We start from the raw sequence: 16,667 nt of genomic DNA on the forward strand, positions 1-16,667 counted from the left end.
CACTTCTGAGGCAATTGCAGTGGTGTCACTACCTCCTTGTCTACTCTGAACTGAGCATAGGCTGGGTATCAAAGATGTGACTTTTCCATTTGGTTCAATTATTCAACGTGCACCAAGGGATAGTGTCATTGGAGTTGGTTCATGTCTATTCCAGTAGCATAATCAAACCTCAGATACAGGAAAATTGCGATAAAGGAATTGCACTGAGGAGTCAGTCTCTCTGAGTGGAGCAGACAGCTGAGATTTAGATTAGATTAGATTACCTACAGTACAGAAACAGGCCCTTTGGCCCAACAAGTCCACACCGACCCTCTAAAGAGTGACCCACCCCCCATATTTACCCCTGATTAATGCACCTCACACTATGGGCAATTTAGCATGGCCAATTTACCTAACCTGCAAGTTTTTGAATTGTGGGAAGAGGAAACTCATGTAGACACAGGGTGAATGTGCAAACTCCACACAGACAGTTGCCCAAGACTGGAATTGAACCTGGGACCCTGGCACTGTGAGGCAGCAGTACTAACCACTGAGCCACCGTGCTGCTCATTCGCAAAGAATTTAGATTTAGCAAAGCTGGAAATAAGAGATGAACAGATGTAGTTGTAGAAGGAAAGGTACGATAGAGATAGGCACAAACAGGAAGTGAATATCAATTTGAGTAACATGTCAGCTCCGCCATTTAACAATCAGAATGTTGAGGACATAGGATCCCTACAGTTTGGGAGCAGGCTATTCTGACTCTCTGAAGAGCATCCCACCTAAACTAACCCTATCTCCATAACCCCACATTTCCCATGGCTAACCCACACATCCCTGGACACTATGGGCAAATTACCATGGGCAATCCACCTAACCTGCACATCTTTGGACTGTGGGAGGAAACCCACGCAGACATGGGGAGAATGTGAAAACTTCACACAGTTGCCCATGGATGGAATTGAACTCAGGTCCCTAGCACTGTGAGGTTTCAATGCTAACCACTGAGCCACCATGCCACCCCATCATCAGAGCAAAGAATGAATGAAACAAGAGCAAAATATTGCAGATGCTGGAAATCTGAATTAACAGAAGATACTGGAAATACTCAATGGAGAGTGGAATAAAGTTAACATTCCAGATCAATAGCCTTTTGTCAAAAAGTTTGAATGAATATCTATTACAGAGAGAGGCCAATAGACAAGGAGAAGAAAAAGGGACGGGTGGAAAATGAGATGGAATTCGCTTAGAAAATAAAGCAGAAGATGCCAGAAAAGTTGGTTTCTAAGTGACAGTGGAATAGCTTAGTTCAGTAACTCTGCTCTGTTCTGTATTGCAGGATGATTCATCAATGTTCTTCCAATTTGGACCGTCCATTGAACAGCAGGCCTCAGTGATGTTGAACGTTATGGAGGAGTATGACTGGTATATATTTTCTATTGTAACAAGCTACTTCCCTGGATACCAGGAGTTTATCAATAAGATCCGAAGCACCATTGAAAACAGTTTTGTAGGTTGGGAGATGGAGGAGGTCATGTCTCTGGATGTTTCAATGGACGATGGTGAGTCCAAAATCCAAAACCAATTGAAGAAGCTTCAGAGCCCTGTCATCCTCCTTTTTTGCACCAAGGATGAGGCTACCTATATCTTTGAGGTGGCTGAGTCAGTTGGCCTCACTGGCTATGGCTACATCTGGATTGTGCCAAGTACTGTCACAGGGAACACAGATATTATTCTGCCCGAATTCCCGACAGGATTAATTTCCGTTTCCTATGACGAGTGGGATTATGGACTCCCAGCCAGGGTGAGGGATGGAGTGGCCATTATCACCACAGCAGCCTCGACAATGCTGGCTGAACGAAGGGAAATCATGGAACCCAAAACCAGCTGCTACAGTGTACAGGAGAGAAGGGCTCATCAATCAAACACTTTGCACAGGTAGGACCTGATTCTAAGATTTTTGCTGTGGAATTGGCAAGTGTTGACACTCATGACTAAGTAACAAGTGTTGAGTTGCATTGTTGAAATGCAGTATTGGTAGGGACAGGACATGCCAGGTGAAAACGCACCTCGGCAGGTATATGCACAACCTCATAAAACACATGCTGTCTATGTATTTGCCTTTATCAATGTCTGCACTTGTTAACTTCTGACAGTATTCTAACATATGCTGCTAGCCATTTGCTAATATTCTCTGAGTACTACAGCACACCTTACAAGGTGGCAGTTAGCCATTTCTCAGGATTCCCAGTGGTGAATACAATTAAATGTCGCTCAGAACACGGTCATCATTTCAAGGTCGTGATTGGACAGCACCATCAGATTTCTTCAGTCTGGACCCACCCCATGAAGCAGGAATGGTTTAGTAACCAGAGCTTATAAGTATAGCTATAACTGTTTGTTGAAGAAATATTGGGAAATTTCACAATCCTGTCATTCTTTAATGTGCAATTTATGGTTTCTGAAAGACATGTTTCATTCCTGCTCTTGGACCCTACAACTGACCCGAAGGCAGATTACCTCCATTCTAGCTTCCAGAGATTGGCAGCCTCCAATTGGCCTTGGTTCAGAGATAGAAGCAAAATCTGAGGCTGGTGGAAGAACGGAGACTTGCAACTGCACCAGGAATATACAGCAAAGTTACATCATGGAAATTGGACTTCTGGCCCAGCCAATCCATGTGCTTGTTTATTCTCCATGTGAGAAAGTAGTCTAAACCATGATTACCAATGGTTAGATTGTCCCTTCAGTCTCCCAGCTGAGGTAATTAAGATGGAGTTAGTAGCAGGACGGGCCAACAGCTGTAAAGCCACCCTTCCATATCAAAAATTGATGGTAGGTGCGGAGGCGATGAACCAATATTGTGCCGATCCTTTGTAACATGGGAAAAGCCAAAAGAGGAACCAACTAATAATTATCCCTTTAATTCTTTTCCTTCATCCACTTATCCAGGTTGACCTTTCATGTTGACATCGCTGTTAGCTGAGCCACTAACCATAATTGATTTCCACACTTTGCATAAAAATGCTTCTCATACCCTATGGTCTAAATCGCTAATATTTAATCTTGCACCTACAAACCATTAATACTGACCTCACAGCTAATGGAAACAGCCCACTTCCATCTGTCTCTTCCTTGGATGATTTTGAATGTTTCTAGCATCTTCACTCAATAATATGCATTTATCTAATGGTAGAAAGGAGTCAATTCGTTCAGTATTTGTTGTGCTAAATTTCTTCAATTACCAGTGTGGTTGAGTTTTACACTCACCAAAGGAAAGCCTAATACTGTACTCATGATGTTGAGATTTTGTTAAGTTTTGAGAGAGTGTATGTATGTTTTTGTATTCCTTAGGATACAAGAGGTAAGAATCAACCAAGATTGAAATACTTTACAATTTAATTGGTTTTAGTGATGCTTTGAAACCTAGATTTGCAGATAGAGATGCCTCCAATCTTTACCTGAAACACAACTCAATCAGAAGTGATCAATTCCTTTTGTGGAGGGGTAATTGTTTTTTGAGACCTTCTTTGAACTGCTTTTCATTCTGTCTCCTATGAATGATTATAAAGTGTCTATTTTCTTCCTGGCAGAAAAAGTCTATTTAGAGCTTACCTTCCTCTTGTGTGATGAGAAGACGTATGTCTTTGCTGGTTTGCTTGTCTTTAAAACATCCTTCCAACTTAGAGCAATAACGATACTCATGGTACTTTGTGAGCGTGGTCAAGTTTAACAGTTGCCCAGCATGCCTTGTGACTTTGGTTAAGCTTAACAATTGTTAACCAAATTCTTTTTTTTTGTAACAAGTTAATCTAGAGTTTTTGGTTCATCTATCTGGTAATCCTTAAATGCAGGCATTAAAATGGCAATGTTCAAAATCCTTCAATATGTTTAACATTACTAAACCATTGCATCCTATAGGGAACCCTAGTGAAATGCGAGAGATATGGTTTGTTCCATGAAGTGCCAATGTTTCAGACCTAATTTAAACATAAGCATCTTTGTGATGTGACTATCAATGTAGAGAACCTGCAACAGTTGACCAGTCAATTTATAAAATTGGCATTAATTCAAACAACAACCTTGGCCTTAAGGCAGTGGTAAGGACAATTGCTTTTATATTAATCGGATGAGTTAAGTTCTCATTTTTATTGCATGCAGTTCTGGTGCTTCGTTGATAACATTTGGCTATTCACTCCCATTTGTTTGCAAAAAGTGAAACCCAGTAGATCAGTCTATAACATGTGGAAATAATAGTTATTCTAAGAACACAAATGAATAGAATTGCTATATAATTTAAAATGAAAGTTACATCATTTATTGCAATTCTTTGATGTTTCTGAAGGGGGATTTGATCAATGATGGCACAACTTTATTCTCGATGATGATCTGGGAGCAAGTCCACCCCATGAAATGTTGAGCTTTACTGTAATTTATCTTTAATGCATTACATTTTAACAATGGAATAAAGTACTTGTGATGTATGACTTGATTTTTTATTTCTCTTACATACATATATGGTATTTGCAAGTTTCTGAGTGTGAACTCCCAACAACCAATGCCCTGAGACGTGAGATAAATTTTGAAAACAGGGCTTGTTGTTTATAACAAAGCAAGTGTCCTGTATGTTTGGTCTCCTGTGACCTGGTGCTGGCAAGTTAAGTGATAAAGCATTTTGTTTTTGTGGCTAGTGCCAATCCAATTCTACTTGTGGGCCAGCTTGAGCTGCAGTCAGGGAACTTATAGTAATAACTAATCCAATGTATTGATCTTCTGCTCAAAATGTGATTTTCCTCAGTTAAGTCTAAAGAGAATCTAAGCAGAATCTGAGACCTAATGGTGGCTATCTATACCGAGAATTACATAAGTAAGAGCTATGGCCTTACCTGATTTAAGAGTGACCCATAGACAGCGAAATAAAGGGGCTTGATGCATTGTGAAAAGTCATGCCAGCAGTGCAGCAAGTATGTAATAATAAAGTTGGCAAATCAACAACTTATGCAGCAAGCTGTATTAACTAAAATGCAACATTACATTGCCAGTGTGTCAAAATTATAAGGTACAAACATATGCGCTTTCATTCTTTATATTGGATAATTATTGCAGACATCAAAATGCATAAGTAGGTACGTTAATTCATGAATGCAGCTTCCAGAGATAAGTGATGGCCTTCTCATTTGTTCAGATTAAGGTGAATCATCCACTAATTTGCGTGTAAAGGGATCACTCCTCGGTAATGTGTAGCATTTTTTGTGTCTCTCTGCAAGTGCATGTGGGGGTTACACTGAGCTCAAGTGTTGGTACATGTGGGGAATTTGTTTCTTTCATCTTCCCAGACTCTGTTGACAGAGAATAAGTTATCCATCGAAAGTGAACATTAAATGCACTGAATGTTGTTAGAATATATCATTATAGACATATTTTATTTCAAAAATGAGAATTTTGAAGTTGTAAATAAGTGATTAAATTTACTCTGGGTTGTAAATAGGGGAGTGATTGTACAATGATGGAAGAGGTTGTAAAAGGTTTATTCAAGAGACTGCTGTCTTAATGAATAATTTTTCAGGAAATGTACTTAAATCATAAAATCTGTGAAAGTACTTTTTTGAAATTTGACATTATATAGAATGCAATAAAGTTCAAATTTTTTCAGTATGGTAAGTGGCGCCATGAGGGTCTTGACTACATTTATGAACAAATAAATGTTTAATTAGGAGCATAAGCAGGCCATTCAGCCCCTCAATTGACCTGATCCATCATTCAATAAGATCATGGCTGATCTGATTGTGGCCACCATTTCACATTCCAACCTATTACCAATAACTATCGATTCACAACTCACTGACAGAAAATAATTCCTCCTCATTGCTATCTTAAATTTAAAGAACTTTTACTTTTAAACTGTGCCACCTGGTTCAAGTCTCTCCCACAAAGGGAAACATCCTTTTAGGATCCACCCTGCCAAGTATCAATAGCATTTCTCATTCATCTAAACCCTAATTATAAAATTTAACATTAAAGGTTACATTCATAATGTACATTTTGTGTCAAGCACGCTCCATTACATGTAATACAAAGGAGTTTACTGAGTTCCAAAACTGGGCTGTAATTTAGAGGGATAGCCTTAATGGATAAATTTGCAGCAATGTTGTTATGGTCACATTGCCACTTGCAGGATTCCAATAGCTTTCTCCTAAAACTTCTTTTGGCAATGACTAACTTCAGAAGAACTTGTTGTGGGAGAGAGCCTCTTCCCTTTGCATGTTCACAAAATCTTTCAAATTTGTTAATTTTCTTTGGCACTTTCATGGGATGGTCTCCACCTTTAGAAATCAGGGCGTTAATCTATTACTTTAATGATAGCCAGGTTGTGTTAGGTGAGTTTGTTTTAGGCTGTAGGATTTCTGCCACCTTAACAAGATAAACCTGTCTAATTGGGGCTCACATGCAATGATGGCTTATTTTACACTTTGCAGTATCTTAAAGGCTATGTAACTTTTGTAGTCATGGACAAAAGTATTTATCCTGCTCAGATTATTAGGAGATAAATTAAGTTTAATGTTGAAATTGCACCTTGACTTTCATTTCAAAGGAACTGGAGTATAAAAGTAAGGGAGGGGCTGTTAAAACTATACAAGGCACTAAGTCAGACCACACTTGGAATACTGTGAACAGTTTTGGGCCCCTCAGTGAAGGAAAGGCATTGGAAGCAGTTGAGAGAAGGTTCACTTGGTTGATCACAGATATGAAGAGAATTTCTTTTCAGGAGAGGTTGAGTAGGTTGGGTGTGTACTCAGTGGAAATTAAAAGAATTGAAACAGATAGTTTTCTTAGGAGGCTTGACAGAGTCATGCTGATAGATTGTTTGTGGGACAGTCCAGGACCAGAGGACATAATAACAGAGTAAATGTCCATCAGGACAGACAGGGGAGGAATTTCTCCTCTCTAAGGGTAGTGAGGCTGTGAAATTTTTTACTGCAGAAATTGAATCATTAAGTATATTCAGGGTTGAGACAACTAGATTTTTTATCAGTTGGAGAATCAAGGGTTAGGGAATAAAGACAGGAAAGTGGAGTTGAGCATTATCAGATCATCCATGATCTCATTGAATGGTGGAGCAGACTTGATGGGCTGAATGACCTATTTCTGCTCCTATGTATTATATGGTTTTATGGTTTTGATTGTAGCCCAATTACCTGAAAGCAATGTTTGTCTGATTTTTAAAGAACTAAAGGGTTTACTTTCATTTGTAATTAATACGGTTGCTCAGGGGTGTCTTAGAATGGACGTATTGTCTCTCCGAGCTTGTTACTGGGAAAAAACAAAGGAGAACAACTCTGTATTTATGGTTTGCTCTATCACGTTTTCATTTCTCAAGGTCACAGTCAGGGAATCTTATATAAATGATTAATTTAATTTATATAGATTCCCTAGTGCAATCTCGATTTTCCTAGACTGGACCTTAATATTAAGCAGTCCATGATTTGAATGCTAATGGTGGACATCCATATCCAGAATACTCTGCAAATTGGAATATGTCTTATCTAGTCTAATGGAAACTACCAAGCAGCCACAGAACTGAACATCTGTCTTCCAAGAAATGTACTTCAGTGTAGAAGCAGACCATTTGGCCCTTAACCTCCTTCCACCTATCGCATTCCCAACGCTCCTCCCTACCTTTTATCTTAGCCTGCTTGGCACACCCTCCTCACTCCTGAAGAAGGGCTTAAGCCCGAAACGTCGATTCTCCTGCTCCTTGGATGCTGCCTGACCTGCTGCGCTTTTCCAGCAACACATTTTTCAGCTCTGATCTCCAGCATCTGCAGTCCTCACTTTCTCCATCATACCAGTGTCCACTTTCTACAACTCAACTAGTTCCACTGTCATATCCTTTGCCACATAGCTTTGAAAATCTTTTTCTCACAGATCCAAATTCCTTTTTAAAGTGATAATTAAACATGTCTTCACCACACTCTCAGGCAGTGCATTCCAGATCCCAACTAGTTGCCGGGTGAAAAAATGATTTTTTTTTGGTTCTTTTTCTAATCACCTTAACTCATTGTCTACAAGAAGGGTCATTCTTGGCCCTTCTGCCAATGGGAACAGCTTCTCTCTGTTTACTTTTTCCAGACCCTTCATGACTCTTCTCTCAATCTCCTTTTCTCTAAGATCACTAGCCCACAGCTTCCGTAAACTATCCACAGTGCCCTCATCCCTGAAACCATTCTCGTAAATCTTTCTCACACCCTCTCTAAAGTTTTCATATTCTTTCTAAAGTGTAGCACCCAGCATAGGTCACAGCATTGCAGTTGAGACAAATCCAGTGTTTTACAAAGGCTCACCATACTTGCTCTTATACTCGACATGCTCTACCTGGACTAAAGTCCAGGTTCTAAGGTGCGCTCTCTTAGTCAGTTTCTCAACCTGTACTTATTTATTTATATCCAGACACCTGTTTTTTTTTCCAATCACCTCCTTATATGCCAGCAAGAAGCAAGAGTAGACCATTTAGTACTTTGTGCCTGCCCTGCCATTCAATGCCAGATACGAAGAGAGTTTATTTTGAGGAGACGTTGAGTATGTTGGGTGTGTACTCAGTGGAGATTAAAAGAATTGAAATAGATCATGGCAGACCTGATTGTTGCCTACTCCTACACTCCCACCTACCTCAGGTGATCTTTGACTCCCTTGTTAACTAAAAATCTATTTACCTTTGCCTTAATAAGTATTCGGTGAGGCGAAAGTGAGGACTGCAGATGCTGGAGATCAAAGTCAACATTAGACTGGTGCTGGAAAAGCACAGCAGGTCAGGCAACATCCAAGAATCGATGTTTCGGGCATCAGTCCTTCATCAGGAATGAGGCTGGGAGCCTCTAGGGTGGAGAGATAAGTGGGAGGGACCTTTATAAGTATTCAATTATCCCACTTCCACCACTCCAATGGGATGAGGATTCCAAAGACTCAAACCTCCAAGAGGAAAAAACATTGTCCTCATTTAATTTTGTTTTATTTGTTTACCAGACATGGAGCATTACTGGTTAGGTCAGCATTCATGACCAAATGGCAGTTAAGGGTCACCCATTTTGCTGTGGGTCTGGAGTCACATGCCAGCCAGGTCAGGTAAGGATGGCAGTCTCCTTCCCTAAAGGATGGTAGTGAACCAAATAATTTTTTCCTGATAATTGGCAACAGGTCCATAGTCATATTAGACTCGTATTTCTAAACATATTATTTAATTCAAATTCTGCCATGACAGGATTTGAACCCAAGTCTCCAGGGTATGACATGGGTCTCTAAATAAAGAGTCCAGCAATAATACCACTAGGCTGTCACTGCCTCATGATAGTCATACCTAGTTCTAGGTCTCTTGTACAATGGGAATCATCTTTTCACTATCCACCCTGTGTGAACCCAAGTGCCACCTGGATTTTCTATGTTTTCATTACAATTGCGTTCTTTGTTTACAATTTCCTCATTCCATTTACCAAAATGTAATGTTCCACACTTCTCTGCATTGATTTCATCAGCCACTTATCTGACCATTTCTTAAGTTGCTAGACCATCTTCACAGATCACAACACTTCCAAGTTTTGCAAATTTTGAAATTGTACAATAGCTCATTAATAGATATCATAATCAAACCCTGAAGATCCTATTATTTATCTTTCTCCATGTTGAAAAACACTTGTTCACCAGTGTTTTCCATTTCTTGTCACTCAGTCAGACTTGAATCCAGACCATATTGATATTGTCCCTTTTATACCATGCGCTTCAACTTTACCAGCAAGTCTGTTATTTGGCACTTTATTGAATGCCTTTTGAAATTTCGTCAAACATATTACCCTCGTCAATCTCGATTTCTCATAAGAAAACTGAAGCAAGTTAGTTAGCTTGTCTTTAACAAAATCCCATGCTGTCTGTCCTTAATTAATCTACATTTGTCCAAGCAGTTTCTAATGGTGTCTCAGTGTAGCAAGTGCATGTGAACTAATTAATTATACTGATATAGGGGATTTCACCTCTTAAATTTGGGGCAGAGAATCATGATTGATATCATTTCATGCTTAATCAGTTCCTGCACTGGCTTCGGTTACCATGAAGAACTTTCCTTCTGAATCTTTCCCTTCTCCTGAGGCATGATGACCTTCAGGTTAAACCGCCACCAGTTGTCTCTGTCTAATGAGAAAGCAACCCTATTAAAATAGATACCTGTAAGACTATGCTAACTTTTCCTTTGGGTTTGGTTGGCTGGAAAGATGATTTGCACTGCTGATGTAACACTATCATGGTGGGTTCAATTCCTGTACTAGCTGAGGTTACCTTGAAGGATTCTCCTTTACAATCTCTCTCCATGATTACCCTCAGTTTAAAACACCTCTAGTTGTCTCTCTCTAATGAGAGGTGAGCCTTCCAGTCTGGTAAGACAATGGTGACATTACCTTTACTTAAATCCATTACAGGGAATTAAAAAATGAAAGTTTCACTGAAGCAATGTAGTTACCAATCAGTTGGTGCAAATGAGATGGCTAAGATTTTGCCACTTGGTTCACCAGGACCTTTCCTGTCAATATGTACCTTCTGTCTTATTTCTTGAGTGCTGCAGTGTGGGACTTATCAGGGCTTGACTTACAGAATACAGTTTCAGAAAGAGCTGATATACTCTTGGATGGAGGTTAGTTTTGTTGATTGCATGATTGGCTGGTGGTTGGTTAAGGTATTTTCCATTGGGTTGTTCACTGATAGCCCACTATCAGTGTCCCATTCTGACTGCCTAAATAACAAAACAAAAAACTTTGGATGTTGGAGATCTGAAAGAAACAAAAACAGAAATTGCCAGAGAAACTCAACAGCTCTGGCAACATTTGTGGAGCGTGAAACTGAGTTTCCTGTCCAGTGACCCTTCTTCAGAAAGGAATTTCCACTCTGATTTCAATTATCTTACCCTAATTCCAACCAGCTTGTTATGATTGCTATTCCAGATATTTTAAAAAAACTCTACCTGTACAGACATGCAACAACTCATCTCTGGAGATTAGAATCCAGGTCTTTTGATCCAGAGGTCGGGACACTGCCAAAGCACCACAACAGCCCACAATTACTGTTCTAATATAAATTGCTTTATTCAATACAGTATTATCGCTGCAATTAACAAGTACTGATGTAATGAGTAAGTATTGCATCCATCTGGTTTTTGACATTAAAAATACTGCTCTGAGGTCCTTTAATTCTTTCCTTACACTGGCTTACACTCACAAAATAGGCATCAACCAGAATTGATTAAACAGCAACATTACATTGACAATTTATTATCCATAGAGGAAAACAGTTATTTAATCTTTTTCATATTTAATAATTACCACAGACATCATCATAATGCAAACATATGTGTCTGAAGGATTTACAGAGTTGTTTTTAAGCATTGAACAGTTACTTTGTTGACAGAGAATAAGTAATCAGTTGAACCCTTGCATGGGAAATCATGATGGCTCAGCGATTAGCACTGCTGTCTCACAGTACTAGGGATTGGGTGTGATTCCAGTCTGTGTGTAGTTTGCACATTCTCCCTGTGCCTGTGTGGGTTTCCTCTTGGTGCTCCAGTTTCTCCTACAGGCCAAAGATGTAAAGGTTAGGTGGATTGGCCATGTTAAATTGTCTATAGTGTCCAGGAATGTGCAGGCTGGGTGAATTAGCTATGGGGAATGCAGGGTTACAAGGATAAGGTTGGGGGCTGGGGCCTGAATGGGATGCTCTTAAGAGGGTTTGTGTGGACTCAATGGGCTGAATGGCCTGCTTCAAAACACTGTAGGGATCTATATTAACATGTGAAACTGAATATGATGTCATAGGAAGATGTTGCATCTCAAGAAGGAATTTTGAAATTACAGAAGGCAAATTAAATTTACTCTGGGGTGTGTGGAAGGAGGCAACAATCTTTTTCAAGACATTGCTAATGGCTTCCTGCAGTGGGTTTGCAGGCATGTTGGAAAGGTCAATCTTGTTCTTAGTACTGCAGTATCTGAACAAAAAGGCTGACAATTTCCTACCTGAAGCCTCTTTTGACAGCGCCTGACTTTGTGAGAGGTCAGCATGTCAGAGAAAAGCCTCAACAGCTTTGAAAGTGCCGCCCTGTCGAAATTTGATTGCTAATTTACCATGCTGCCTTTGGCAGGTGAAATGTTAATCTTGTCACTTCTATTTTAATAATAAAATGGAATTTTATTTTAATAATGCAAATCCTTTCAGCTGGATGAGTTTGGTCTAGACAATAGCTGAATAAAATATCACTAGGAGTCAGATGCAGGCTTTTTTTACAACAGAATAAAATCAAGTTACAATTCTGAGTTCACTCATTGATGTTATGAAGGCAAAAGATCCCCAAACTAAATACACAAGCTTACAATCGAGAGCAGGAGTAGGTCACTTGACCTGTTAAGCCCGTTTCACCATTCTGTCAGATCATGGTTGATCTGATTAATTCATGTTCCCGAATATCCCTGATAAAACTTTCTTATCAAGAAACTATCTACCTCTGGCTTTGAAATATTCAAGGACTATTTTTCCGCTGCCTTTTGAAAAACAGTCATTCAAAGTCATTCAAACAAGCCCAAGTTCCAAGACAAGTGCAGATGGTTATTATGCTTGGAACTGGACTTCCTGAATGATGTTGCATCTTCCAAGAATGGAGTAGCAGGTGACTTAGGCAATTTAATAGATTCAGTCCTTGACAACTTTTAACCATGAAGGCAGACATCACAAAATTAAGGCCTTGAAGTAAGAGTGAAAAGTAAGTCAGAGGAAATTCTGTCACACTGATGGTGTCGCCAGCAAACTTGTAGGTGCAACTCAGATGAAATTTGGCCACACAGTCATGAGTGTATCATAACAGTAAGGAATTGAGTACGCAGCCTTGTGGGGCACTGGTGTTGAGGATTGTTGTGGAGAAGGTGCTCTTGCCTGTCCTCACTGATTGCGGTCTGTGGGTCAGGAAGTCAAGGATCCAAGTTGCAGAGGATGGAGCAGAGACCGAGGTTTTGGAGTTTAGAGATACTTTTGATTGAGATTATAATATTGAGAGTAGAGCTGTAGACAAAACTTTTCACTGTACCTAGGTACATATGACAATGATAAGTCAAATCAAATCAAAATTGTGATCAAACTGCACAGGGTTTTTGTCAGACTGCAGCTTGCATACCATGTCCAGTTCTGGTCATTAAGTGACAAAAATAATTGCTGGGAGCAGCACAGAGAAAAGCCACAAGGCTGATGCCCATATCCGGGGTTGGAATGTTGGGAAGGGACTGGAAAGACAGGGGACATTTCTGCCTGGATGGAAGGTGCATGCGAGTTATCAAGTTTTGTCAGATAGATTCTCCTGAGATTGAAGAATCAGAAAAAGAGATCACTAATGAGAATGAATTCAGAACTGATGTCAAGAAATGCCTCTCCACATTGAAGAGTGACCAACATGTAGAGTAGGATTGTGATGGTGTATTAGGAGCAATGCCCTTGAATCACTGGACCTATTGCAATGGGAAAGTGCAGTATCTTTTGAATGATTAAATTGAAACCCTATCCGGATCCTTTATGATTTTAAAAACTTCTATCAGAATTAGCATGTTCTTCTTCAAAGAGAACAATCCCAACCTTCCTAGTCTATCTTCATAACTGAAGTTTCCAATCCCTGTAAACGCCTTCTACACTCTTTCCAATGCCTTCACATTATTCCTAAAGTGTAATGCCCTTGCTCTTGTACTCTATGCCCCTATTAATAAAGCCCAGCACACTGTATATTTTATGAACTTCTCTCTCCAACGATCCTACAATCTTCTGGCTGATGTTTATCATGAAGGATTCTCCTTCCCAACTTCCTACCCTTGAGTTAAGCCATCACCAGTCATTTGTCTAATGAGAGAGCAGTCCTATAGCCTGCTAGGTCTACAATGACGTTACCTTTACCATTTTACTACACATGTTTCTAGTTAAGGTTTGAACGGAGTCACTGGTCAGGATGTTCAATGCCACTGTGATCGTCAGTGCTCCAGGCACAGTGCTTCTTCCAAAGCCACATGGCTGAAAATCTTACTGCAGGGACTGGCAGGTTTACATGATCATATTCCTAGTCACGGAAGGACCCTGCACCTCTCTGCCAGTACCTGCTAAATCTTCGGTCGACCATGTCTTAGGACACTGCTCCATTCTTGGTAGACCCTGTCTTGATACATTGCTCCATTCTTGGTAGTCCCTGTCTTGGTACACTGCTCCAATCTTGGTAGACCCTGTTTTGAAACGTTGCTCCATTCGCAGCAGACCCTGTCTTAATATACTACTCCATTCTTGCTAGACCCTGTCTTGGAATACTACTCCATTCTTGCTAGACCCTGTCTTGGAATACTACTCCATTCTTGCTAGATCCTGTTTGGTATATTGCTCCATTCTCAGCAGACCCTGTCTTGTTACACTGCTCCATTCTTGGTGGACCCTATCTTGGTATACTACTCCATTCTTGATGGACCCTGTCTTGGTATACTACTCCAACCTTGGAGACCCTGTCTTGATACACTGCTCCATTCTTGGTAGACCCTGTCTTGATTCATTGCTCCATTCTTGGTGGACCCTGTCTTGGTATACTACTCCATTCTTGCTAGATCCTGTCTTGGTATATTGCTCCATTCTCAGCAGACCTTGTCTTGGTATACTACTCCAATCTTGGAGACCCTGTCTTGATACATTGCTCCATTCTTAGTTGACCCTTTATTGATGCATTGCTCCATTCTTGATAGACCCTGTCTTGATACACTGCTCCATTCTTGGTAGACCCTGTCTTGGTACACTGCTCCATTCTTGGTGGACCCTGTCTTGGTATACTACTCCATTCTTGGTAGACCATGTCTTGATACATTGCTCCATTCTTGGTAGACCCTGTCTTGGAATACTACTCCATTCTTGCTTGATCCTGTTTTGGTATATTGCTCCATTCTCAGCAGTCCCTGTCTTGGTATACTACTCCATTCTTGGTGGACCCAGTCTTGATATACTACTCCATTCTTGGTGGACCCTGTCTTGGTATACTACTCCAATCTTGGAGACCCTGTCTTGATACATTGCTCCATTCTTGATAGTCCCTGTCTTGGTACACTGCTTGACGATGCTGAAGACTCTGGTTTCTCTCTTCAGGAATTGTTCTCTCATCCACAGCTGGAACCCCCTGAGCACCCAGTCCCTGGTGCAACTGGTTCTGATAATTCCTTCATCTTCTCTCCTGTACTGCACCAAAGTCATACCAGCTGCTGGCTTCAGTTGGGCAAGCAGTTTGCTTTACAGTAAGCATCTGTGATAACTAGCAAGGAAGAGATGTTTGGTTTCCCTTTGAGAATTACCCAAAACTTTAGGCCCTTATCAGGTTGCTTGCATTTTAATCGAAAGCCTATTCTGCAGTCACCTCAACATGGTGAGGCCCATTCTGCAGGACCCATGGCTGCTTGCCCTCTTCTTTATTCAGTCATGTGCAAGGAATTTGTGTTGAGCTTTATAGTGCATTCTATTGCTGTGGCATTGTGGCTCACTTTGACTCTTGGCAGCCTTCATTGAGTGGCACGATGGCTCAGTGGTTAGCATTACTGCCTCACATCGCCAGGGACCCAGGTTTGATTCCAGCCTCAGGCAACTGTGGAGTTTGCTCATTCTCCCCGTGTCTGCTTGGGTTTCCTCCGGGTGTTCTGGTTTCCTCCCACAATCCAAAGATGTGCAGGTTAGGTAAATTGACCAAACTAAATTGCCCACAGTGTTCAGGGATATGTATGTTAGGTGCATTTGTCAAGAGTAAATGTAGAGTAATAGAGTAAGGTAATGTGTCTGGGTGGATTACTCTTCAGAGGGTTGTTGTGGACTTGTTGGGCATGTTTCCACACTGTAGGTATTCTCTGATTCATTATTGACTATGACACAACCTAGCAATCTTGGAATCAACAACTTATATAACAGTTTCATCCACATGTCCTTAAGATTCAGATACCTGGGTCAGTGCACAGTCCTGCATAGCTTAGAGAACCGTACAATCATAGAGTGTATAAAAAGGCCCTTTGGCCTATCGAGTCTGCTAGATCACCACCACCAATGCCACCACCATCAATATTGTTGAGCATGAGTTATAGGTCTTGAATTAGAGCCTGTTAAAATCTCAAAAGAATGCTTACAAATCAGTTTTACTTAGGTTTGTGCTTCGATTCACTCAGCTCTGGATGTTTGTGTTGAAGAGGAAGTTGTGCAAGCAGATCTCGGGTCCTTCCTATTTCTAATATACATTCTTGGTGGGTCGTGTTTTATTTTTGACAGGTCTGATTAGGATATTGTTTTGTGCCAATTTTTCTTTTGATTCCTTCACCCTCAATCCTCTCCTCTAACCTGCATCCCTGATGTCCCCTCTCTCATCTCCCCCGTAACTGTGGCTGCATAATTTCTCTTGACCTTCCTGCTCTGCCCTCCCTAAATGCACACTCATCCAGCTCCTCACCATCACTATTTGTTTTGTACAACCCCTTATTCAATTCACCTCTCCTTCCCCCTCAACCGCACAATATTGTTCCCAATCTTCTACCCTTCCTTGTCCCCCTCGTCCTGATCACTGTGACTCACCCCTCTGCCTCCCAGAGGTGTACCTTCAAGGCCCAAGATCCTTCTGGCACCCCTAA

The 16,667-nt window shown here is 40.6% G+C and overlaps 1 protein-coding gene across 1 annotated transcript in view; it reads left to right on the forward strand.

Annotated features, from left to right (window-relative positions):
* Window positions 1-16,667, forward strand: part of LOC122542272 (glutamate receptor ionotropic, NMDA 2B-like) — a 397,331-nt gene that overhangs the window by 227,321 nt on the left and 153,343 nt on the right. Inside the window, exon 4 of the mRNA XM_043679844.2 lies at window positions 1,319-1,917. Within this exon, the coding sequence (XP_043535779.1) occupies window positions 1,319-1,917 (599 nt within the window). The remainder of the gene's footprint in view (window positions 1-1,318; window positions 1,918-16,667) is intronic.

The sequence above is a fragment of the Chiloscyllium plagiosum genome, unplaced genomic scaffold, assembly GCF_037043375.1.
Source record: "Chiloscyllium plagiosum isolate Xiang-an unplaced genomic scaffold, Cpla_swu_hap1 HiC_scaffold_33, whole genome shotgun sequence".
NCBI lineage: Eukaryota > Metazoa > Chordata > Chondrichthyes > Orectolobiformes > Hemiscylliidae > Chiloscyllium > Chiloscyllium plagiosum.